This window comes from Poeciliopsis prolifica, unplaced genomic scaffold (genome assembly GCF_027474105.1).
Source record: "Poeciliopsis prolifica strain line A6 unplaced genomic scaffold, Auburn_PproV2 SCAFFOLD025, whole genome shotgun sequence".
NCBI classification, from domain to species: domain Eukaryota; kingdom Metazoa; phylum Chordata; class Actinopteri; order Cyprinodontiformes; family Poeciliidae; genus Poeciliopsis; species Poeciliopsis prolifica.
Genome location: NW_026562400.1, coordinates 4,552,751 through 4,577,882, shown reverse-complemented (window position 1 = coordinate 4,577,882; position 25,132 = coordinate 4,552,751). Strand labels below are relative to the sequence as shown.

At 36.8% G+C, this 25,132-nt stretch overlaps 5 protein-coding genes across 5 annotated transcripts; all 5 read right to left on the bottom strand.

Annotated features, from left to right (window-relative positions):
• Nucleotides 1-914: 914 nt before the first annotated feature.
• On the bottom strand, nt 915-3,884 carry LOC129370794 (trypsinogen-like protein 3). The gene is given in 6 exon segments (XM_055046983.1): nt 915-1,166; nt 1,168-1,251; nt 1,381-1,514; nt 3,024-3,277; nt 3,548-3,689; nt 3,775-3,884. Coding segments are annotated over 6 exon segments (756 nt in total). The 5' UTR covers nt 3,815-3,884; the 3' UTR covers nt 915-1,064.
• Nucleotides 3,885-6,902: 3,018 nt separating this feature from the next.
• On the bottom strand, nt 6,903-8,707 carry apoc2 (apolipoprotein C-II). The gene is made up of 4 exons (XM_055046984.1): nt 8,651-8,707; nt 8,312-8,372; nt 7,479-7,635; nt 6,903-7,386 (listed from the first exon to the last, which is right to left on the bottom strand). Exons 2-4 carry the CDS (start codon nt 8,358-8,360, stop codon nt 7,302-7,304), a joined length of 291 nt encoding a protein of 96 aa, XP_054902959.1. The 5' UTR covers nt 8,361-8,372; nt 8,651-8,707; the 3' UTR covers nt 6,903-7,301.
• Nucleotides 8,708-12,865: 4,158 nt separating this feature from the next.
• apoa2 (apolipoprotein A-II) lies at nt 12,866-14,275 on the bottom strand. The gene is made up of 4 exons (XM_055047209.1): nt 14,146-14,275; nt 13,941-13,985; nt 13,501-13,711; nt 12,866-13,339 (listed from the first exon to the last, which is right to left on the bottom strand). The coding sequence occupies exons 1-4, from the start codon at nt 14,258-14,260 to the stop codon at nt 13,183-13,185; spliced, it is 528 nt and encodes a 175-aa protein (XP_054903184.1). The 5' UTR covers nt 14,261-14,275; the 3' UTR covers nt 12,866-13,182.
• A 1,088-nt stretch (nt 14,276-15,363) lies between these two features.
• Nucleotides 15,364-17,204, bottom strand: apoc4 (apolipoprotein C-IV). The gene is made up of 4 exons (XM_055047330.1): nt 17,117-17,204; nt 16,904-16,949; nt 16,713-16,797; nt 15,364-15,674 (listed from the first exon to the last, which is right to left on the bottom strand). Exons 1-4 carry the CDS (start codon nt 17,117-17,119, stop codon nt 15,572-15,574), a joined length of 237 nt encoding a protein of 78 aa, XP_054903305.1. The 5' UTR covers nt 17,120-17,204; the 3' UTR covers nt 15,364-15,571.
• Nucleotides 17,205-19,196: 1,992 nt separating this feature from the next.
• On the bottom strand, nt 19,197-20,253 carry apoc1 (apolipoprotein C-I). The gene is made up of 4 exons (XM_055047248.1): nt 20,141-20,253; nt 19,809-19,877; nt 19,586-19,721; nt 19,197-19,508 (listed from the first exon to the last, which is right to left on the bottom strand). Exons 2-4 carry the CDS (start codon nt 19,861-19,863, stop codon nt 19,448-19,450), a joined length of 252 nt encoding a protein of 83 aa, XP_054903223.1. The 5' UTR covers nt 19,864-19,877; nt 20,141-20,253; the 3' UTR covers nt 19,197-19,447.
• Nucleotides 20,254-25,132: the final 4,879 nt, after the last annotated feature.

Here is a 25,132-nt window from a genome sequence, read left to right as displayed (position 1 = left end):
ATGCACCCTTTGTGGATCAGGTGTCTATGTCTTGCACATTCCAAAGATGCACATTTAAACTGAAACCTCGGGAATTTGGAGGCCAAACCAACACAGCTCATGGTGGTGCTCTTCAAACAATTCCCAAAACATTCTTTCTTTTTGGCAGGGATCATTATTCTTCTGAAAGAGGCCAAAACCATCTAGAAAAGGTTGTAGACGATCATTAACCATACTTCTTTTTAGGTGTTATAGTTCACAATAACACACACCTGGATAACATTACTCAAGTTTTCCCAGTGGAATAGTCCAAAATAAGAGAGCTTTACAAGGGCCAGAGTGTGATAACTAGACCACTGGGTCAAAGCAGCTGTAGCGTTATTAAAAGTGGTCCAATGAAGAAGCAGTGGGGAACTAAAGGTGAGATTTTAGATGGCCAAGGTTCATCTAGAAATGTTGGGAGTGAAATTTAATAGATCTGCCACTATTACTCAAACTACAGAGAAAGTTAGTTTGAAAAGTGCCAAATGATGCTCTTTGGCTGGAGATAGCCAAAGAGCAGCCAGGTTTTCATGCTGACCTTGTCCAGTTCTAGAAACACTACCAATTAAAGCTTAAGTCTCAGAACTAGACCACAGTGAATTGAAAGAAGGTAGCCTGGTCAGATGAATCTTGTTTTCCAACACTTAAACAAGCAGATTTGACTGAACATTTCTTACCTGGAAAACATGTAATACTGGAATACACTATGCAAAGAAAACAAGGCAGAGGCAGCATCATGCTTTGGGCATTGTTGTCAATTTGGTTGTCATTTGTCATATTAATGTCAAGTCACCTAACTTGTTGGTTTTCAGTTTGTGAGGCAAAACAAGAGTATTTGAAACCTTTACAGAAAGCAACCAAAAGTGGTAAAACAAAATGGATAAAATCAAAACTACAGGAAACATTTACGTGTCTTTTATTTACAGAAAATCTCATTAAACCTTAACAAAACACATAGCAAGGAAACATTTCCAGTTGTGAGGAGCGATCTGTAAAAAAAACAGTCTCCCATATAAAATGCAGATGTGCGTGCCAAAGCTGCCTTATGGTATCCAGGGGAAAGGAGTTGTAGTCTCGGGAGAATACATGGCCATCATTTCTTTAATCCAGTGGGTGTATTCACACATCTTGGTGTAAACTGTGGGGGTGAGCTGGATCCTCACAGCCATGATTGAACCACGTCAAACCCTGCAGTTCACCGGCACACACCATCACGTTGCTCCTACCGGTCTGAAAAGACACGGCATAACACTTTGAGAAAACTGAAGGTTATGTGATGGAAGACAGCTCTGGAGGGCGCAGGGTGGACGGGATCAAAAACAGTCAGCATCAGTATCTCTGCTGCGTGTCGATGCTCACCAGGCAGTTATCTGTGTTTGCTTGACCGGCGCAGACCATGACACCCCAGAACAGATATGAAGGGAAGGTATTGAAACAAATCATATCGTTCACCACCGGCACAGTAAGACACTTCAGGTGCTGGGAAGGGTCATCTGATTTAAGGAGAGGGAAGGAAAGTTGTTACTTATTTTAAACTGTTTACTTCATTTCACACAGGTATCTTATCTTTGTTTTAAATAGTTTACAATCTGTGTTCCATTGCTTGTCAAATTGCTACCCAATGCAGGTATTTAACAAAACAATCTTTCATTCTACACTGGATTTAACAGATTATATGGAGCATGAAGATCTAATCCTTCAGCAAATCCTGTTTTCAGAGTCTACCTCTTTTAATTAGTTCTGATCACTGGCTGGGTGCTCTGGCAGGTAATTAGAAACTGATTTTAAATGGAAATGATTAAAAAAAACATTCTTTCCTCTTTGGAGACTCAAGTGACTAGAATAAAAATGAGCTCCAGATTAAAACCCATGTGTATCCTGAGTTTGAATTGGTAGTCAAGCTCTACCCATTCAAAATTAGACGCCAACAAATTGAACCAAAGTCCACGACCTTTCCCCATAAATGAGAGAAGAACAGATGATAATCCCTGAGCAGAAACTGAAGCAGGTTCTGAAAATATCAACTTATTGTTGGGCAACAAAGTAGGTACTCTGTATTTCTGTTTTGTCATTGTAGGTCTGGTGTAAGAAATTAAACACCAGATTTATGGTGTTTCTGAAACTTTGATTCCATCTTTCCTTTCTTCTCTTCTACATAACTCTTCCCCTTAAAATACTCTTATCAAGTACCAGCTGTGAAATCCATTCCTTTACATCCCAGAAAACATATAAACTTTATTAAAAATTTAGGTCTTTAATCATCAAACACACATTTTAACTTTTTTTTTCAGAAAACAATTTTTTCCTTGTATCAACACAGTAAAATTAGCAACACTTTTTGTTGTCCAATCATCTACCATTGCTTACCTTTTTATCTCATTGGATCATTAGGAAACAAACATGTGTAATGAGTTATAAAATTGATTCTGTATTACATTAATTATTAGTTTTCCGGTGTGTTTTTCTTATAACATATAATGGCAGTTTCATTATTTTTGAGTAATTTGATAAGAAATAAATTACACTTTGAGAAATATACAAAACATTTTTTCTGTTCAGACAAATCAAATAAAAAGCAATACTGAAGTTTTTATGTCATTATAGTTTAACATACCTTATGTTAAAGATATCTTAAAATGTTAAACTATAATGAATTGGTTTTTATTCACAATTTGGAAATTTACTAGTAATTTCCAACCTTTTTTTGTTTGAGGATTTTGTAACAAACTTTGTAACAACTTTTCTTTTTCAATATGCTCTATACACACATATTGTATAGAACAATATACAATATTGTTGTACGTTTTTAAAATGTATAAACTTCACGTTTTATGCATTTTATTTGATGGCCTTCAGGAGTAACCCCGATTCAGGTTTGAGCTGAAAGAGCTTTGGTCTGCTAATACAGTCAGTTTCTCAAACCTACACTTGATGCTGTATCCTCGCCTAAATGCTAAGAAAATAAGATCAAAATCAGCATTACCGCCTTTAAATCCACTTACACTGGTCTGGTTCTGTGGAGCCCCAGCCGCTGATGGAGCAGACTTCTCCGGGCTTTGGACAGCGGGTTGGTAGTGGGATTGGTTTGACATACTGGTTAAAACTGGCAGGTTCAGACAGACGCACCATGGTGAGGCTGTGGAGAGGCGAGCGGTAGGGGCTGTGTTGGATCGCATCAGAAACTAAGATGTGCTGCTCTGTGCCTTCTTCCACACTTGAGTCATGTTCTCCAAGAGACGCAACGGTCTGATAGGCTCTGCAAAGAAACAAGGAGAGGCGTATAATTGATCAAACTCAGACAGAAAAAAGGACAATAAGAGAGAAACAGAATGTCTTACACAGACATGAACAACAGGTTGAATAATGGTCTACAATTAAGCTGGAACCCAACTGAGATTTCCAAACAGTCAGTTTGAGCTTTTCCCGGTCTAACAACGCATATGACTGAAAAACTAAACATTATTCACAACAAAAGCCATGTAATATTTATTTCTAAACAGCTTTTTGTTTTGTTGCCATCACTTACATAGGTGCACACTCAAATGAAGTCACTATCCACCACGGGTCAATGAGCGCTCCGCTGCATGACACTCCTCCACCATGCAGGCTCACATGCCAGGGCCTTGAGTGAGGCTGGCACTCTCTCACGTCTTCCAGTGGGTAGGCTCCTACAAAGCACCGATGACAACAAGAGGAAGCTATAAATATTGGGTAAGCCTTAGCATTTTTCTATAGCATCCTGTAAAGGTTTACCTGCAAGCACAAAGGTAGCTGCCAGGAGGAGAAGATGCATTGTGTTTCTCTGAGTTTCTTCCAATGGAGAGACAAAGCCTACAATACAACCTGTAATTTATTTTAGGGAGGAGCTGGATACTTATTAAAATTCAACGTCACTTCCCCGTCAGTCTTGGAACCCTTGTGTCTTATCAGAGTAATATACAACACCTTTATTAGGCAACATATTAAACGACGCATCTCATTTCCTGTAAAGAGATTTGACAGTCCCCTTTATCTAAAGGGAATAATTTGTTCTTCCCAGATAACAAGTGACCCAGGCCACCTCTGATTTGACGGAAACTGTTCATGGACAGATATTAGCACAGGTGTGATTTTGCAGGTGTCTGTTTAAAATCCATGTGTTAGCAAAAAGATATGGCGTATCTTGTGAGAGGATTGGTGAGAGGATGATAACACAATGCAAAAAATACAAAAAACCAAGCTGGTTCACCATTCAGTGTTAAACAAACCACTGCAGACATACAAAGGTTATGCTAGAACTCAAGGAGACAGGAGCAAAGACTGTAAATGTGAATTGCTGAAAGCTTTGTAATCTGGCACAATGTATCAAATTTTGTTTTCTATATTTATTAAATATTATTTCTTTTTGAACAAAGTCAAAGACAAGCTTGTTTTTATTTTGGTACACTTGTAATAAATAGTATGTGTATATGGGATAAATCCTGTGTTTGTCTTTGAAATTTCTTAGTTTTGACTTAGAAATGATCTGGTTCCCATCAGTTTGTAAAATTACTTCAATATAACTTTGAGAGTAACACATTTTATTGTGACATAATTTTACATGGGAAGATACATCTATTGTGCAAACCAACGTGAAGGATGTTGTGCAGGAGATAAATCAGATCATTTAGCCAGTCACCAATGCTGTATCTGATCAGTTTGTGAGTAAATGTCTTTTTGAATTGCATAAAGATGAGTACAGACTATTTTCACCTTCTTTATGGTTCCTTTGTCCCAATGTTAGTGTCCTAGATAAATGAGCAAAGGTTTTGTGCAACTCCATCAAGTAATAAGAAAGAAGATAAGAGCTGTGTCAAGATTGATATGTCTCTTTTCTAAAGTTAATAGTTCACCATATTAATAGTCATAATACGTTGTATATATTCTGAGATGCAAAAATAACATTTATGAATGACTTAAAGCGATTAAGAGTGTGATATGCTTGAGTAAAGAGAGACCGACTGTTCTAAAGGTTGGTGGCTGCTAATCCAAAGGCTAAAACAAGTCACAGTAAATTACAAAACCTGTTTCCAGAAGTCAACTTATCGTTCCTACTCTCTCTTCCTTAAAGCAATTAAACCAGTCAATGTCGGGAAGCATCACTGTGCAGGAGGTTATCTGTGTGTGTGCCTTCTGTAAAAGTTGGGTCGGTGTTTATTACCTCAATAGCCCTGGGCCACGGTTGTATTTTCAAATAATGCAAAAGTTAGAGACTCAAAGTTTATGTAAACTTTCTTGACAAACTTCTGATTTTGCAAGAATAAATGTATGATTTTTAAATTTAAAAAAAAAATATTTTTAAATATTTTATTTGGCAGTTGTGAAACAAAAAGAGTTAAAAAGACAAACATTTTTAATGAACTGTTAAATATGTGTTTCATATGCCTTTCAGATTTATGTGTTCCATTTTATTGGAGCTCAAATAAAGCCCATAATTTAAATAATAACAATAATGATAAAGTTTTATATTCTTCTGTACCACAATGGGGCACACTACAACCACAGAAGGACAGGAATAACTACCTGCTTTTGCTTTAGCCCCTTTGAATAAATGGAGATTTTAGCATTGTTGCCTTGCAGAAAGATGGCCCTGAGTTTAAATACTTTCCAACATCTTTCTGCAAGACTTTGTACATTTCCGGTGCAAGAGTGGGTCCTCACTCGGTGCTTTGTCTTCCTCCCAAAAACAAGTGTGCTTGGTTAAGTGGTCACTTTGAAGTGCGCTTATGTGTGTGTAAGTAAGGTTGTCCGTTCTAGGAGATTCTGTTTTGCGCTGTGCGTTCTCTGCTCTTTTAGCCAAATGTCGAACTTAAAAGAGAAACCAAGCTCCCCATCCTCGCTGCTAGCAAGGGTGCATGGAAGGATAAGTTCATATGAAATACAATATATTCAATTAAAGGTAACACTGGACAAAAAAATTATCTAAAAGAGGTCAGGGTCTGAATGCAAAACCAGTCATCTTAATGTGGTGGAGGGATTTGTGCATTAAATTATCTGTAGCACAGCATAAAATACTCAACGATTAAATAAATAAGTAAATAAATAAATAGATATTTCACACAGTTGTAAAAGTAAGACATCTAACAAAAAAGGTATAATGTAAATATAGAATAAAAATAAATAAAGATGCAAACATATAAAGCGCATAAAAAGTCCTCCTGGGATTAAAATAAAAAACAAGCAAATAAAATAAAACAGAATAAATAAATAAAAAAATCAAACTGCCTTTTCAAGGTCTAATTAAAAAAAGCAAAACCTGAAACTTCTGAAACTGTAAAAGAATGTACTATTCCCTATTCTTTCCCAAAAGACAGAATCCAAAGAATTTTCAGACAAATGGAAATATTGACATCATACTAGATTGAACCTGTCTATTGTGTTTACTAAAGTGTGAAAATTAAAATATAGATTTGTATCCAAAATACAGGAAGGCCTACAAAAAACAACATACACATCTAAAACTCAATCAATAATACTATTTGGTATTTAAAAATTGCATCAATAAACTTTCTATTGTCTCATTTGCTTTTTTGTTGTGGTGTAACTTCAGAAGCGTTTGTGTCTTGCAGATTGAAGCATTCATTAAAAATCAATACCATCTTGCATCAGTAGTTGTCTGCGCTGATGAAACAGCCTTCATAATCTGTTGTTGAGTCATCTGTTAGTTTCACTACATTCATATTTGACTTATTTTTTCATTCATTATTAATTGGAGCAGAAACATGGGTTCTGATTTTCAGTCACAAACAAAAACTTGTTTGTGACTGAAAATTGATCAACACAGAAATGTGGGACTTTGTGAGATGAAAGGAGACACAAACAGGCGTAGAGTCCAAAAACATGGCAGTCTGTTCCTGTAAATAAATTGCAAATGCCTTTTTTGTATAAATACTTTATTTCACGATATGACACAAACATTACACTCATCAAGGGGTGAAATGGCTGATTTAAGTAAATTAAGAGGGAATGCAACACAACTAGGTGGACATGAGATTATCTGCAGGATATTGAGTGCCCCATGTGCTCACCACATTTGGCCATCCATTTCCTCTAGGCAGGTTGTGAAGTCAGGATGTCTCCAATATGTGTTGTCATCAGTTCAGTGGTTTAAAAAGCACTATAAAAAGCAAATGCGCTTTTTATAACTATTTCAGTTGTGAGGCTCCATTTGGTGATGAGAACCAAACATTAAGGTGTCGAATGATGTGTAGACACTTTCATGTGCAGGATGAGCAGTGCGATGTATTTGTATTTTTTTTGTCCTACTGGTGAAAAAAATGGTAAAGCTGGTCTTGGAATATGCCGGCATAGGTGCTCACAACTGTAGTGGTTTCGGTGTAAAGATTCCTGAAGACGAAAGAAACGAAAAGGAACAATTTGGTTTTTGAATCCGAACTTCTGCTCAGGCTTTATCAATGAAGCCACCGACATATTCTTACTGTGCTTTCTCCTGGAGTTTCAGGCCTTTGATTGTGTCCACGTATCCATTGACGGTGTCCACAGCGCTGTTGTAGTAGGACTTGACAGTGCCTGAGATCTTGTTCAGCGTTCCCTCCTCCTCCTCCACTTGCCTTCTCAAACGAAAGCTTTCGGCATCTGCAAGAGAAGTGGTCCGAAGTGGTTTTGACTTTAGAAACTATTTTCATGGCCTTGCTGAAGTATTCTTAGCCCTAGTCACATTGTAATGGGACATTTTGTCACATTACAAGTACTTACGTTTGTGTATTTTGTCAGAATTGTATGGAATAGACCAACACAAATTAGAACATTGCCTGACAATTTACATTTGGATTCAACCCTCTTCATAAGTTGGAAAATGTTGCATGACAAAATGTGAAATAAGTTCCTAATATTTTCAAAGCCACATTATGCTTTTTAACCAGGTTTATTCTAGCTGAGTGACACTGTAAAAATGCAGTGAGAATGGAAAATAATACAAGAAATGATGCTAAAAACAACATAAACACAATTTTTCTTTTTCTTTTTGCCAAACTAAAATTTGTAGCTCAATTTTTTAATTGAGCTACAATGCCAATAAAAATGCCAATAATGCCAATAAAAATTTTAATATTTTAATGTAACTTATTCAATCTTGTAATTTCTAATCAATGCTTACTTGTCCTTTGCTACATTTACACAAACAAACTTCAAAGCAAAACACGAAAACACAGAAACCCAACTTAGTTTTCTAACTTTATCAGTGGAATAATATACTTTGGTATACTAAAATCATTTTCTGCCAGTGTTTTTATACGAGTAAAAATACACTTACTGATAGCAAGAAGTGCAACCAACACAGTAACTACCAGCAGTTTATTCATGGTGCTTTGGATCTGTGAACAGAGAGACAGCAAAGACAACTGAAACCTTACACCTCTTTATCCACTAGGGTGAGACATTATCTAAGATTTCCCCACTGTTGCTTCTCATGCTTCAATAATACAGTAACAATACATGTTAATTGTTTTCCATCTTGTAACTAAAAAATAGAATATGTTCCTATTTGAATATTCTGAAATGCAAGCCAAATTCAAATAAATACACACTAACTGGTCTACCGTAACGTCATTTTTTGTTTTTTCAGAAATGTGGCAAAATGTTCAGTACTCACTGTTTTCCTGTGCAGAAATGAGAAAAAGAAAACAAAGTCGGAGGCACCGCTGGCCTGAGCTGTTTATATAGGAGTGTAAATGTGTTGACTTGTTGCTCTCAGAGCCAAAGTGCACTCCACCAGGGAGATAACCCAGAATTGTTTTCTGATATGCGTTGTCCTGGTGAAGTGTGTCATTGCATCTTCATATAAGAGATTGTGCATATTAAAAAATGACTGTAAACGCCTTGACCAGACGATTGCAGTCAGGTGGACGTATTGCGTAGCTGTGAGGATGTTTTATTCTTCTGCATCTGTTTGTGTAAACTCAAATTGAATCAGCCTCAGTCAATGATCCTTCTTATTGATTAGGTCAGGAGCTTCTGCCACTCACACGTCCACAGGAAGGTTCGTTGTTACTTGCATAACAGGAATGATGTGTTCAGTCCTATGTACTATTAAACTGGTCCTAAGTCGACAGTGTGTTTAACACGTCATCAGTCCTGAGTCGGGTTGTTAGTCCCCATAGTTCACACCAGAAAAAAAACTTTTGACACACATTGACCACCTTAATGTGTTTCTGATCTTTTACCTCAGGTGATAAAAGTGTGCATGAACTAGTGCAGAGACATGATCCTTGAGGATTATCTGCTTGAGAGAATTCAAGTTTCCATCAGTTATAGCAAGACACCCATGTCCTGAAGCACAACCTGTACCCCTGCTGCCATATGATTGACTGATATTATATTGTGTTTTTCTAAAAGGGTCTGTTAGTTTTAATGCCCGACTTAACATGATGCTTGTCTTCAAAACGTTCCAAGTTTGTATCAACAGCCTAGAAATATTCTCCTAAAAGTCTCGGGGAAAAAATAGGGGGAAAGAAATCTACTCGTTTATGAACTATGAACAAATATTTGGTGTTTATCACACAAAAATTCAAGCCTCTGTATAGTACATTTCTTATGTTTATGTTGAAATTAGGCTTTTTTTTCTGTTTTTTTATATAAGTCTGAGAACATTTGAGTGTCTTTTGAAGAACCTTAAACAATCTCGTCATTATTTTTAAGATTCAAAAATGAAAATGTCAAAAAAGCAAATACATTCCCAGTTCATTATTTTTATTCAGATTTTACAAATTCCTTTTATTTTAAATAAACAGTGAGAACATGTATTTCTTATTACAGAGAACAAATTCATTACCATTGTTTACTTTTGTTTGTGTTTTCCTCTGTCGACCTTTAACCTGTGGTCATATTGACTGTAAATATTTTGAATCTGGTTAATATGTACTGATGCTAGCTATTGCTAAACTCTTAGCATGATCTTTTTTTAATCTCAGTTCATGGAATTTGCAGAACAACTATCCAAACATGTCTGATAAAATAAATATCAGAGATATTATCGAACTACCCAGCAATGTTTGTTGATAAGACAACAGATGTAGTACAAGACCTTAACCGTTTTTTTTAAGGATTTGAAAGAAGAGAAATACAGGTATATTTTTGGATATTAAAACATTTCAGTCATTGGTGCATCACCATAAAAATTCAGTCATATTGAATAAGAAAGAATTTGCTCACATGAGGCCTGTTTCTCAGATAAAAATTGTATTTTGGAAATAAAAAGCAGTTTTGTTATTTCGATATTATTCACACAGTGTGATGCTGATGTTAATACAATAATCAGGACGTAGATGAGCTTAACGTTTCCAGGGACACGCAGAGCAGGAGACTCAGTGCTGGAAGCTCCCCTCATTCAGAGTCTCCGCCGGTGCTACGCAACATATCAAACAACTTTACTTTTGTACAAATCGGTCGTATGATGTGTGTTCAACTGTTGGAGGTATTCCACGCTTTTAATGTGTTTAAAACTATACATGTTGCAGTCGGCCCCGGTGTCCTTTTTGTAAAATGAGGACGATTCTACTACACCGCCATTTTGAATATTTTCTAAATCAAAATGCGTGTGCAGTAAGTCATCACACAAATATGTGACATTACAGCAACCAACATCAGAATAATCTTCTCTCTACTGACACCTGGTTTTCGACTCATCCCTACTCACATCAAGTTAATGTAGGATTTGTGTGATTTTATTATTGAAATGTATTATATCATAGATATCTAACTAAAATGTTTCAAAACATTAAATTACAGAAGTCTGTCTGCCATGGTCACAGCTGTACGCATAGAAGTGTCAAGAAAATGTAAACATTTTAATTAAGGGACATATGAGTCAGCTGAATTCTTCTCTTCATTTCAAGAGATAAAGGAAGCGAACACAAGCTCAAAACTAGGATCAGTCCCAGGCGGGGAAAGGCAATGCATTGAAACGCAAACTCAGTTTTATACAGTACGATGACGTGTCAACAAGAATACAGTGGTGGGTCAGATACAGTTGTTTTCCTGTCCTGCATACATACGTCATTGATGCGTTAGACACAATTTAATATGTCATAATTGGTCCTTGTCTCAAAGAGATACTCCATTGATGCACTTTATTATCAATAAAAGCGTATCTGCTGACTGATATTCTTGTCAGCTGGCTGCATCTAAAACATATGATGCAGATAAAATAGTAGTCACAGCTGATATTTTACACATTTCTGTCTCCTTAAACTGGCACATTGAAAAGTATTCATATCCCTCTCACAGGCGTCTCAGATTCCACTGTGATCAATTGATTTACAACCTCAAGAATAGAAATGTGGTGTATCTCTTTGGAATTTAGATAGGTCACAACAAAAGGTAGAGCGTACTTTTAATATTTATTTTACAAAGTGCCACTCACACAGTCATTACGTATGTATTCAGACCCGTGGTTTAATACTTCCCCACAGTAAATATACGGTGACAACCATGTTTTATGGTAAACTTGGCGTGTTGATGGTGTGTTACGATACTCACCCAAATACCTCCGACCACAGGCAATGTCCCTACAAGGATAGAAGAAAATTATGGAGGTAGTTCCGTTAGCTTTTCTTCAATAATTTAGCCAGTCTGTCAACACTTTCTTGACTTTATCCTCAGCCTGTTTGCTGTTTTCCTTGGTGTTCGTGATGCCGCTTGTTCATTGATTAAATTCATTCTCTGAGTTCTACACAAAACAGCTGTACTGTGATTGTATCACAGATGGGTACCTTTATACAAATTATGTGACCTCTGATGGCAGTTGCTTGTGCAGGATATCATTTAAGTGGTTAAAAAGTAAAAATGTGCTGAATATAAATTTGTGTTACTCTTTTTAAGTTTGAATTTTAAAAATGAAGAATTGAAAACATATAATCTTTCCACAATTATGGATGTTTTACTCAATTATAAAAATAAACACAACACTTTAAAAGTGGGTTGAGCTTAAGATAAAGAGCATTTTCAACAACAAAAAATGCATGCTTTCACTATGAATACAGTTTTACTCAGTTTAAGGTGAAATTGTGTGTAATAATTTTGTAAACTACAAGCTGAAGTTAACATTTGAGTCTTCTCTGTAACACCTACATGGAGCCGATCATGTGATTCAGACTCACATGTCATGTCGCTCAGGGCAGTTTGTGTCCAGCTGCAGGGTTCAAAATGTCAGCGAAGCTCTGGGTATCATCCAGTCCTGCTGAGGAGAAACACTAAAGCTGCATACTTGTTCTGTCACTATAAGCCTGCATCGTGTTCGGCCCTGTCTGCTGTTAGTTTTTTGCATGAAATGCTGCGTAATTGAAAAATAGGAACTTTTTGTTTGTTTCAATTCAATTTAAAAGCTGTGTCCATCTGTTGTTTGTCCTAAATTAGGTAAAAAGCCACAAATCCTCCCCAGGCTGTTGCACAATATGCTATCATAAAACTAGCACCACATTGTAATGCTAGATGCATCTCTAGATGCAAATAGTATTTGAAGTGCTGGATCAGCACATGCAGCTTTTAAGCAGTCACTTGTAATATGTATGCAACCTTATGAATTGGAGGCTCAAATGTTCTGTGCACAAAATAAAGCTGTAAATGTTCTTCCTGGAGTCTCATCTTGCTAACAAGTAGTACACCATGCTTACATTTAAAATACAGGAAAAGATACTCATTTTTGTAAAATAGGAATTAATTGGCTGAACTGAAGTGAGGACTGATAAATTCCTATAATGAAACATGACAATGAATGATTTTTAGGTAGTAACCAAATGAATGTAACAAAATAAATCTGCATCATTGTTTCTGTTCAAGTGATTCTTTAATGAAGGGATTTCTGGACACGTTTCATAGTTTTTAGTACGTTTTATTGAACACGCACACACATACGTACACAGTCACACAGACACTGTTAGTGTATCAGACATATAGTACTCTACATGCAGAACTTGCGAACATGGTGACATGTTTGCCATGCTTGTAACTCTGCATGATCTGGCAAAGACGTTGATTTAGAAACAGGCAAAAGAATTGTGTTTGCATTGAGTATTGCTCCTCTCAGGCTAAACCGGTGTAATTCTATCAGCTATCATCTATTACAGGCATCTGACAAGCACTTCCACTCTAGCTGGTTCTTTTTGAATTATTATTATTGTTATTGTTTTACTCAGCGGGCATGTATTGATCCAGGTAGACCTTGATCTGGTCGATGGCTTCGCTCAAGCTGTTTCCGACATGGGGGCGCAGGTATTGTTCGTACAAACCGAGCAGAGATGAGCGAGCGCTGTCCACCACTGGAGCTGCTTCTGAGCCCAAACCCCTGCAAAAGAAAAAAAAAACAAAGTAGAAAAACCTTTACTTGCTGTTAGCAAAAGTTGACAGATTCTTCTGATGTTCAACAAGATATAATGGTTGAACTAAGCACAAGAAAAATTTGACATCAATGCTTTCTTCAAATTGAAACTGTTATAGTCCACTGACTTTGCAACTTTGGCAGCTGCTTGCAGTTCAGGCTTGTCTCTCAGAGACTCAATGAAATCCCTGGTGGTCTGTGCTTGGTCAGTGTCTCCAACGGCACCCTGCAGCCTGCCATAAGCATTGACCAGTCTCTTGTAGAAAGTAGCTTTCATGTTCTCATACTTGTCGACAAGTTCCTGGCTTGGTGCAGGAACCTCACTCAGGCTCATGGAGACTAAAATAAAGCAAAAAGAGATTAACTATGATTTGACAATGAATAAAAGAAGTAAATCCCAAATTGTTCAAAGAAACTTTTCAATATTTCTCTGCATAAATCTTGCAAAGCAACATTTTCAGCATGCTACAGAAATATCAGGGAATATCTGTGGTTCTTTCATCATTAGATTTTACTTTTCATCTACTTCATGCATAATTATTCAGATGGCGTTTGCATGTTGCCTTACCCTGAAGAGCGAAGACAAGTGCGAGGATCAATTTTGTGTTCATCTCTGAAATAAGAGAGACAAACAAAAAAAAATACAAACTTTTAAATAAATAGAAAGATACAAATATATTTTCTGAAAAGTTTTGCTCACTTCTTTTGGGCAAAAGTCAAATATGCTTCAAAGAAGTGAGAGTTATGCTCATTAACAAGAGCTGAGCACCTACTGTGGTTGCTGGATGTACAGATCCAAGACGTGACAGTCTTCTCTGGAGGCGAGTTGTCTGTAAACCACAGCTCACATCTGGGGATGATATAGGGGGGACTGCAAACAAACGTCATCTGGTGATATTACACACACGCTTGTATCCGCTCACGCAAACACACACACACACTCAAAGGCATCCACCTACAAAGTCCAGTTTACATGGCCGTCCGGGCTGCATGTGGAATTGTGGTTGTGCAATGTTTCTGAGATGTACGTTTATCTGCATTCAGATGGTAAGATGCAAAGGGAACACTGCTGATATTGAAGAAACTGTGTCTTTAGAAAAAAGATGGTGCTTTGTGGAAAAAAAACAAGCAGAAATCGTTAAATCGGCCCATTACCTTCAGTGAAAGAAGATAATGCTGATTAGATCAGCATTTTCCAGTCAGCAAGTCTGTCGGTTCGGTAAAATTGGAGGAAATGTGGTCTGTCATTCCTGACCTGTCTGGACAAATTGTGTTGAACCCCAAGACTTCACCTTTGAACCTGTTAATTTAAAACAAACAGCTTGGAAGGTGATATGACATGTCCATGATTGCTTTGTTTTTATTTTTTACCTCTTTGTGCATCCTTTCTAGCATTTGGATGGCCATCTGAATAAGACTCAATCACTCACCATCTATTAGCAAAGGATTCTTAAAATGTTTTGATGTTTTGAAGTATGGGTTAATAGGGCAGCTGTGTGCAGTCGATATCTTGCAGAAGGTAAGGTTTTTGTTTGTTTGTTTGTTTTTTTTTTTAATTTCAGTGGAATCTTAAAGCAGCCAAAAGTTGGGGTTTTGTCCTTTTCTGTGTTACAGGAAGTCTCTAAGTTACATCCCTGGCTGAGATTCAGTAACTCAAAGTTTCAGTTCTCTCCATCAGTTATACTTTGAAGTCTCTTCTTTAGACACTACTTTGTTGCTTTGACATTACATTTTGAGGCCAAGTGATTTATGCTGAAATGAAATTGCACAGAAGTGGACTTATTTTTGCTATATGCACTTGCATTTATTTTGGACTAGAAGAAAATTAATAAAATTGTATCACTTGATTGTTTTTTATTTTGTTAAACTTGTGTATCATTTCCTTCTGCTTCACAATTATGTATCGTTTAGGTCAAATAAAATCCCATTAAGTCATTTAAATTCACCACTTTCTCCAACCTTCCACAATAGAGTTCACTTAAGAAGCAAAGTTGTTTTAATTACATTTTATTTGATTATGTCATCATTCTTTTCATTCATCAGCAGGAAATTAAAAGTGAAGTAGTGAAAGTAAAAACTGATAAAGCAATTTTTTTTTCTGTTTCTTTAATTTTCAGGTGCTTGATGAGTAGGTGGCACGTAGTTGTCAGAGGCTTTCTGGAACTTCTCCATAGCGAACTTCTTATTTTAGAGGCCCACTTAACATAGCCTCCAGCCACTGGGTTGTATGTGGTCTTCGTAATAAGCGCTTGCGAAGCCAAGCACGGTCTCTCCAATGGACTGGATTCGAGCTTTGGCTTGCCTGTACACAGATCAAAATGTACATTTTAAATACACACAGAAATATACCAGTAAAGATGATTCAATGCTTTGTCAAAATGCAGCTAAAACACCAAAGTATTTGTTTTAGAGGTTTTTTCTTAAACACTTCTTCCATGTTTTTGTTTGTTTATATACAGAAACTGATATTGGACAAAGTGAAATGTGACCAAAAAGACGACTAAAATATCAATTTAATTTATGCAAAAATAAAAACATTGCAAGCAACTTGGTTCTATGTAACACCTTCTACCCATTCTTACATATGAATCAGCTGTGATTAACTTCAGTTTTTGACATCTGAATTCAATTTCATCAGGTATGTTTGAGCCTAATAATTATCAAACCTGTAGAATTAGAAAACTTCTTAATTACAACCTTAATTTTTTTATATCTTGATAAGTAGTCAGCAAGATCTAAAAAAAAAACTCACTTAAAAAAAAACACAAAGGAGGAAATAAAGCCCCTGATTCTTTCAATCCAGAAAGGGTGTCAAAGGGAAATAAAGGGGAAAAATGGGACCATGGGAAGGCAGACCACCTTCTGAGAAGTGGTCCACCTACCAAGATTATACAAGAGCACAATAAAATATGTCCAGATCACTTGAGATTGATAAATGACAAATGACACCACCATTGTAACCTAAAAAACTCATGCTATTCATCAGAAATACTTGAAGGGAGTTTTTGAGGTCAAGCATGACATAACCAGTTTTAGATTATTTTTTTCACAATGGAATCATTTTTGATTTGATTCTTATTTTCTTAAGAAATGTATTTGTCATCTCTTTTTTGTCTGTGTGAACTTTAGTTATTCTGGTGTGATTTGTAAAATTTTTATTTCGATCTGAAACATTTAAGAGTGATAAAAGCAGAAGAAATCTGTGACAAAATATATAATCTTTTCAAGCTACTGTGATTTAAACTGAGCCACTCAAAAATAGGATTGATATTATTCGGTGACCTAAGTGCTTCAGGTTTCCTCCACAAATTAAAAAAAAGCAAAAACATCAATAAATCACCCAGCTCTGTCTGCCAGCCTCTCCAGTATTCCTCTGGAGTCTGGTTGCTCAGGTGCAGTTGTCTGTGCCGAAGTTGACTTCCATGCTGCAGGTGAATCAATTCAAGTGAAGTAAATTAACTCAAACTCAATGTCATAAATGAAAAACATTGATAACGAGAATTTTGTGTGATTTTTTTTTTTAAGATGTACCTTGCAAGAGAAACAACAGAAGGGAGATTTTCTGAAATCGCAAGTGCTGAAAAAAAAAGAGAGAAACACAACCAGCAGTCAGTTTGTCTTTTGCTAATACCATCAGAATATCACAATAACTTTTCCTGACTGGTTCAACAAAAAAAGAAGGTTTTACATGTCTCAGGTTTTTACATTAAACTAACACAATTACAAACAAAAAGCTGTTTTTACCATTTTTCCCGTCTTTCATCAACAGAAATTAAGCGAGTCAATCTTATCAGCCTGCTGTATTTGATTTAGGTTGGTGCAAGAGTGCGAACATTGGTCCTTGCCGCAAGATCATTGATCCTGCGCTTGTTTTCTTTTTTTCTGTGCTTCAATATTTTATTGCCAAATCACAGAGTGACAGCAAAGCAACATGTCTGAACCTGTTCCAGTGAATAGGTTTATTTTTTCAATCTGACTCCTACTGTTTGTTCCCTCATAAAAGCAAAGACTACAAACACGTGCAATGCAAAGACATTTGAAGTAGCTGCCAATGCTGGGGATTTAAAAAGCTTAAAACTCAAAATACTTTTGGAACCATCTAGTTTAATCTTTCAAGTATCACATTTTGTGTTAATGTTGTGTACTTATATTACATTGCAAATTGTTGTGTCATCAAAGATTTGCAAAATGGTTATTTTGTAAATTTACGGGTTCTGAACTGCTGCCATCTTCTTTCGGGCCTACGTTCGCTGTAGATGCACCCTTTGGCTTTCATATCTCATCCCATTTAGCGAGTACTGAAATGTGTACAAACCAGGCAAAGTCTCCAAAGCAGAGATACGTGTTTTAGTTGAGACGGGTTCAAAAAGATCGTGCAGGGGCCAGAGTCCACCTCATATTGATTTGAGTTTTTAGTAGATACATGGACTTTTCACCTCACTTTCTCTAAATGGAAGCAATTCTGTCTGAAAGGTTATTTCCTAGTAGAGCAGAATACGTAAAAATCTGTATCTCAGCCATCTAGCACAATTAAGAGTTTTAAACCCTTCCCTAATGACTCCATCATTAGGCCCAGCATCCCTTCAGATCAGGTAAGATAGATGCTAAATAAACCTAGAATGTATTATCTTATGCCTTTGTGTACAAGCGACTGACCTATGCCACTGTTCTCTTCAGCAAAAAAGATTTCATTGAACCTGGATGGTGAATTATTAACACATCATAAACAGTGACTTTATACCAGGAACATTATGAAATGCCCAAAAAGCTACCATGTTGGCGTTTGCCCTTTGGTCCTTACAACCAACAGAAATGAACCGTTATCTATTAGATAGGTTTGATATCAGAGGTGTTTGATATGGCAGGATATTGTGCATTATGTATTGCGAGATTTGAAGCACAGCTGGTGCCATCTTGGTGATACATATTTTCAATTAAATTTAGACTTAGACTCATATTAGGCTGCTGGAACACACACCGAGGCCTTAGTCTGATCCAGTGGTTTTCAGTCTTGGTCCTAAGGACCCAGTGGGTTTTGAGCATCTTTGTTCTCTGGCACATCTGAGTCAAATAACTGTATTACCTTATCAGAATGTCATTAACTACTGCATTACTATGTTATTCACTGCAGCAAGGAAACACCTGAAACATGCAGGACAGTGAATCCTGAGAATCCACAATTATTGGTCTAAACTATTCAGTTGTAACTTTGGCTGTATGATGAGGGTAATTGCTGGAAAGTGACTCCTCCACCCATCCTGCTCCCCAATCCATCCATCCATGATCTTTGACTATGTTGCTGGTCGGTTGAAAAAATGCATTTCATGGTAGAGATATTATACTCTGGGTATTCGTACTTGTATCGTTTTACATGCAGTTAAAAAAATTACATTTGAATTTGCTAATTTTCTAGTCAATGGCAAAATGCAAATGGACATCAGAATGTCAGAATTAGAATATGGCTTTCTTTCACAAATTCAGAAATGTTGTCATTCCTCCGGCGAATTCACACTAAGTGATCAACATTTCCGAGAGAAAATATTTGGTCACTGTTTCTTATCATCTCTCATTCAGTGTTTTTCTATTTGTCTCCTTGTCTTCTTAGAACTATGTTTTTTTTTTAAACTAAACTCTTTAAATGTGTCCTTTTTTATATTTCACTGCAGCAATGCAGAAGCAACCAATCTGCTTATTTTAGTTCAAAGTGTCATTTGTCTACTGACATAATCTAAACTTTTGTTATTAGGCGACTTGGACAGCACACTTTGTTCTGCCTGCTCTTAATAACTCAGTTAAATCTGAAGAAACAAAATCCACAAGGTCCTTGTTGTCTGTTTTGAAGTTCTCATTTTATTTGTACAGAAATATATTGATATAACAGAACATTTTATTCCATTCCATGTATTTTATTGCAGTTTTACACAGTTTTCCCAAAGAAAGATCACAGGCTAAGAATTGGCAAATTCATCCATTTTGTTGAGCGACGTGACTTCAGCCTTGAGATGGTGTAGAAGCAAGTCATCTGTCAGCGTGGGCGTTGGGAACAGAGGGGAGGTCATTGACTGGGCCACCAGTTCATTGGTTCATTTCTTGTACCTTGTCTTTAAACTGCTGGAATTTCTCTGTGAACCAATTCCTGTGGAGGTTCAAAATAAAATGTGAGTCATGTACTTAACAAGAAAACTTACATGCGTTTTATGTGTATCAGTCTACCTGGTGCTCTCTGCAAAATCACTGGTTGCAATGGCGTCAAAATGGGTCTTGGCTTTTTCAGCTACATTCTTGCCGAACTCTGTGATCTGATCCCCAAAGTTTGAGAACCTTTCTGCAAATGAGTCATCCTGAGCCTCTGAAAGTCAGTGAAAAAAACAAGGACAATGAGATAATAGCAGAAAGAAACATGCAAGACTTTTCTGTATAAAACACTAAGAAGAACCTGTGTATGCGACAAGAGCCAGCAACAGCACGGCAGCTGCAAGATACAGTTTCATCTTGACTTCTTTTCCTAAGGTTAGAAATCAGAAAAATTATGTTATGAATTTGCATTAAATTGCAAGCACAGATGTTCTTTGAAAAACATTAAAATAGATTGTTTTTCACTTTATTTAATACACAATTAAAGTTTAGCTTTCGAAGAAGTGCAGAATTTTCCAAAAAACAAAACGTTCATTATTTAGTTGTTTTTCTCTTTACCTTTTTTACTTATTGTTTGTTCAGCACAAAGTTACAAAAACGTAATTTTTTCAAGTGATAAAGTGTAAAGCATACCTCTTTTCCGTCTCTGTGTAGAAAAAAAATGGTGTGTCGTGGATGGTCAGAGTGTGCCTGCTTTTTATAACCCTTCCCCGTTTCAAGAGTGTTATGCAAAACACCAGATTTAGGTCAACACGTAGATGCGACGGCCTTGAGGAATCCCTGCCCATTTTATTGATCTGCACTCATCTAATTGCATTACAAAAGCTTACTGATGAAACAGGCCTATTGTAAATTAAAGGATGCACAACTGGTGCATATTGATGAAATGTTGAGCTTAATTAACAAATAATGTCTTGTGATTAAGGGGAAAATTAGTAGAAAAGGGAGTAAAATTCTCATCTGAACCTTCAGCAAAACAGTGGTTTGAACAGATAAGTATGGAGGTGATGTAGACAGACAGCAGAGTTCACTGCTGACGGAAATACAGACATGAGCTATGTGTAAGCTACTTTGGACCTAGATAGTTGGCCAAGAGTTAACTCTGTCAAAAGAAAAAAACTCCACGTAATGACCTGACAAGTCTGTGTTGGAAGGCAACTGGACTTTAATAGTTTTGTTATATTACACTGTTTGTGCCTTTTATGCACCTCCCAACTGACAACCTCGAAGTACTATGCCGATTCCAAGAGTGATTCTTTTTCATTTGAGAGACTGTTTAGCCCCACAGCTCAATATAAGAGGACATGGGTCCCTGAGATAGCGCTAACCTTGGTTTCTTTTACGCATGCAGATTGCAATTGACTAAAAGTTAAGTATAAACTGAAAGGTTCTAAGGCGATGTCCAAGTAAAAATAGTTATTTTGAAACTAATTTTGCTCTTTCATTACAAATGTAAAAACATTTAGAAAGGCTGGCATCCATATAAAAAATGTTGCAGTTGCTGTGGTAGACCTGTGTGTGGTGACATCAGGCAGTAAAAACATTTAGTGCTTGCTTTTGGTACGTTTGGCAATTTTGTGATCAATCCTTTGGCTTGTGTTTGTGAAATTATCCTTTTCAAGTTGCATCTATACAAAAACTATAAACTATATCAAATGTGCAGAATGCATGAAATGATAATGTTATACAGCTAAATAAAATTACTTGTGATTGGGTATTTTTTATGGCCATTTATTTCCATAATTTTTAAAAAATTATGGAGATAACTTTCAAATTTTCTCTCACGTTTATGAATTTGGAAGTGTCTAAATTTTTACGCATATCTATGAAATGGGCTTATAAATTGGTGAAGGGGGAAAATGACCTGTAACCCATTTTTTGTTGCTTTGTTAGTTTTTCATTTCCCTCTCGAATTAGAAATGTCAATACAACACCCACTGTCTGGTTTGTGTACACCTTCCTTTTTTTAAAAAAGGAAATGACCAAGACAGAACCACATGTGGCTGATTCTTCCAGCCAGCTTGTGACGCCAAAGAGATGCTCAGTCAATGCACTGCAGTAACCCACAATTAAAGCTTTTTATCATACATGGCAAATCAAATGAACAATCTTGACTTAGACTACAATGGTCAATCTATTGCTAATCACTGCAACCAGGCAGTCCTATTGTTATGTTGAAAAGCCCACAATTTAGGCATTGGCATTAAGATTAAGGTCCTTGAAATCCCAAATTCTCATCTTTTGTTCAGAAGAGGCCAATTAGGGTCCCGACCTTGCGTGCATACCAGCCCCTCTTGAATAATTGTAGGAGCATTGGGTGTTAAAGTGGAGGCCTTCCTTGCTTCTAATTCGCAATTATGAGCCTAGGAAAGGCCTGTTTTTGTGTTTTGCCCAGGCTCCCGTGGAGACCATTGTTGTGTGCCAGCACTAAAGAGCACTGAAAAATGAAGTGAAGAAAGAGATTTCAAAATGAGGCAAAAGCACCATGGATGTTTTAGGAGAGGTTACTAGCAGTCATGGGCTAGTTACCACCTGCTTATTTTGTGCTGTTTTTTTTTTTTTTTTCTTCCCGGATTGTTGCTGGGCAGTTCTCAAAGTGCAGACACGCTATAGGAACAGAGCGAGCAGAAGTGCTGAACAAGCAGACCAATTGTGGTTTTCTTGTTTTTACCTTTCATGAGTAATCCTCAAAACAACTGGGAGCTTACTCTCGAAGTTTCACTCCATCTGCCAGAAAATAAACACAGCTTCCCTAAAGGCAGTGATTTCATGAGTGATAAACAGCTGCTCATTGTGTTAGTCATTCTTTCACTTTGAATCAAGTGCCCCTTCACACAAAAAAAAACTGTAAACATGTTTTTCATGATCTTGTGAAATGATTTTTCTTAGAAGAATCTATGAAAAAAAATCCACTTTTTTTTAAATCTGCCCACAGTTTGTAGTTTTATATCAGCAGTTCCTCAAATTAATTTTACTACAGAACAAATGCAAATTGCTCTTGTACAGCAGCACAAATAACCTTTGAAGTCCTAAACGTCAAAAGGTCTGTATCCTATTTACAAAAGTGTCCTACTTTGTAAATGGGATACAGTTCACAAAAGCATCCTGCAAAAGTATTCTGAACCTTGAAACTTTTCACACATTGTCAATGTCAATAATATTTTCAGGGAGTATTTTTATCTGATACACAACATTTTTGACATTGTTGCAAAGCAGAAGATGACTGGTTTCAAAACTTTTGATAAAAATGTAAAGCGTTAAATCGATTTTTTTTTCTTTTTTTAAGAACAACCCTTTATTGTAAATACTTCTACTTCTTGCAATCTATGCAGACTGATCCCAGTCATATTGGATATTTTTAGGTCAAAATCTCATTGAAATTTGGTCTGACAATTCTCATATCTGGATATGATTTGATCTGAACAATTTATCGCTGTTGCTGCATGTTCTGGGTCACTGTCCATCAGGAGAATGAACCTGTGCCTGTTTCACAACCTCTAACAGATTTTTTGCCCTGCATTTAACTCCCTCCATCTTCCCATTATTTCTGAACAGCTTCCTTGCCCCTCATGAAGGAAAGTGTCTCCACTACACTTCCTCAAGATGGTTCACTTTGGAGTGCTTAAGATGTTGGTTTTAGTTTTCCTCCTCACATCAGATGATGCGATTGGACCTAAAGGTTTAAATGTGGCCAAAGTACCTCCTTTTCCATGTTTGTTTAAGCTTTTTGCAACATTTAAACAGTCTCCCCACTCTTGCACAATAAGCTAAAAATCATGTTGATAAGCCTCCAACCTGAACCAGAGAACTCTGCCCTACTGCAGAGTTATCAAGGTTATGATTTATGATATTCTGAACAACTTTATCCTCATCTCATTTGCTGTTCTTTTGTCTCTGGGGGATTCACAGAACAGATTTACGGTGCATTCACACCAGCCAGGTTTAATTTAACTCCAGTTTGTTTGCCTTGAATTTGTCGTTCATTTGGTGAGGTGTGATTGAGCCATCAAACTCTGATGCAGATCAACAAAGCTCTGGTAAGCCTAATTCTTAATTTGGTTGAAGTGAACTCTTCTGATTTGAATGGAAACGTGAACACCAAGGTGACCAGAGACCGCTTCGAAAGTGCACAGATTTCTGGGTAAATACAACCAAAGCAAGCATGTAAGTCTAGCACTAGCAGAAGAAATGTGTCATGATCTTGTACCAACTACAAAAGAGAAATGTTACAATTGCTGTTTTCTGACACCATTTCATATTTTATTTAGCATTTTGTGAAGAAAGTTTAACTCATTGTCTTCTTCAGAGGTTTTCGTGTCACTACCTTCAAAGGTTCTTGGTACAACGCCCACACAAGCAAGGGAGGGGGGAACATGTTTTTTCAAAGGGTTCAGTTCGTTTGACATAGTGCAAGTAAAGGTGAATGGCACTAGCTCAAATGAAAGAATGTTGCAATTTTGGTCCTCATCTTGTCCTAATAGTTTTCACACTCTGTAGCACCCGACTATCAGGTGTGAAAACACTCTTAACTGAGGTTAAACTACACACTGACAAACTGTTTTATTATTTAAACAACTTTGAAAAGGAACACGGTTTTTATTTTCTAAGTAGTTCTAAGTAATAAAATGTTCCAAATATATGCAAACACGAAGGAAATGTACATTTTCACTCTGGATATTTTAAGACAATTTGTTGAAACCATGTTTGGACATTTTTGCAAAAGTCAGACACAATGCATTTATTTCAGTCTTATAAATCAAGTTTTTCTCTTTTATGAAGTCTCATTTCCACATCTTTTTTTTCATGAGGCATATAGTTTATTTAACTCTCCAACTAAGAAAACACAGCTGCAAGTTAGTGCAGCACATATCTGTCCACAGAGGGGTCAGAGGACGGATGTTGGTCAGTGAAGGGGGTGAATGGTGTCCCCTACTGGCCTCTGCTCTAAACTTCAAAGGAAAAGTCCTGCTGAGTTTGACAGACATAAAGAGGTTATCAAACTCAGCAGGTGCAAATGCTTATTTTGATGTTATATGCATTCAGCACAGCAGAAACCAGAGAAAGGCTTGAATATGTGCCAAGACTTTTTCAACACATCCTCTTATGTAACAAATGATCATGTTCAGCACAGAAACTTAACGGAAATGTGAAATGGCATGACATGCAGCCATCGATCTCATCCCAAAAATGAATGAGAGCATGCATGAGGTCTGTGCGTTTGTTGATCTGAGTGGCACATCTGTTCAAACCTGCAGATGAAACTGGCACTGGTACAATGTCACTGTAAATGGCACAGCTTGTTCCCAAATACCTGCTGGGATCAAGAGAAAGGAATCTGCAAGCAAATATGAACAAGTCTGAACTGGACACAAAACAGTGGACTTGAGGATGAAGGGGTGCCACTTAGTTCAAATACAGTTGATTTGTGATTAGATGCAGAAACAGCAGAGAAGAAAAGCCTTAAGTTTGGGCTTTATTCTTCTATTTTATGTCGAGATGGAAATATATATCTTGTATCCTTCTCGCATGCAGCAAATGTTGAGGAAGAGGTTTGCTAATGGTAGTTCATTTTTTGGAAGGTCCTCATTGAACTCTGAAATGACACACGCCCAGAAAATAGGCTTT

Excerpts from the sequence above, each read along its gene's own strand:
- apoc4 (XM_055047330.1), bottom strand. Across the intron at positions 16,798-16,903 it reads TCTGTTGTTTCTCTTGCAAG|CATGGAAGTCAACTTCGGCA; the intron begins GTACATCTTAAA and ends ATTCACCTGCAG. Across the intron at positions 15,675-16,712 it reads AGGCTGGCAGACAGAGCTGG|GCAAGCCAAAGCTCGAATCC; the intron begins GTGATTTATTGA and ends ATCTGTGTACAG.
- apoa2 (XM_055047209.1), bottom strand. The coding sequence starts at position 14,260 with ATGACGTTTGTTTGCAGTCCCCCCTATATCATCCCCAGATGTGAGCTG. Across the intron at positions 13,986-14,145 it reads CTGTACATCCAGCAACCACA|AGATGAACACAAAATTGATC; the intron begins GTAGGTGCTCAG and ends CTCTTATTTCAG. Across the intron at positions 13,340-13,500 it reads GCAGCTGCCAAAGTTGCAAA|GGGTTTGGGCTCAGAAGCAG; the intron begins GTCAGTGGACTA and ends TTTCTTTTGCAG.
- apoc1 (XM_055047248.1), bottom strand. The coding sequence starts at position 19,863 with ATGAAACTGTATCTTGCAGCTGCCGTGCTGTTGCTGGCTCTTGTCGCA. Across the intron at positions 19,722-19,808 it reads GGCTCTTGTCGCATACACAG|AGGCTCAGGATGACTCATTT; the intron begins GTTCTTCTTAGT and ends ACTGACTTTCAG. Across the intron at positions 19,509-19,585 it reads GATTTTGCAGAGAGCACCAG|GAATTGGTTCACAGAGAAAT; the intron begins GTAGACTGATAC and ends GAACCTCCACAG.
- apoc2 (XM_055046984.1), bottom strand. The coding sequence starts at position 8,360 with ATGAATAAACTGCTGGTAGTTACTGTGTTGGTTGCACTTCTTGCTATC. Across the intron at positions 7,636-8,311 it reads GGTTGCACTTCTTGCTATCA|ATGCCGAAAGCTTTCGTTTG; the intron begins GTAAGTGTATTT and ends CTTCTCTTGCAG. Across the intron at positions 7,387-7,478 it reads AAACTCCAGGAGAAAGCACA|GAATCTTTACACCGAAACCA; the intron begins GTAAGAATATGT and ends TTTCGTCTTCAG.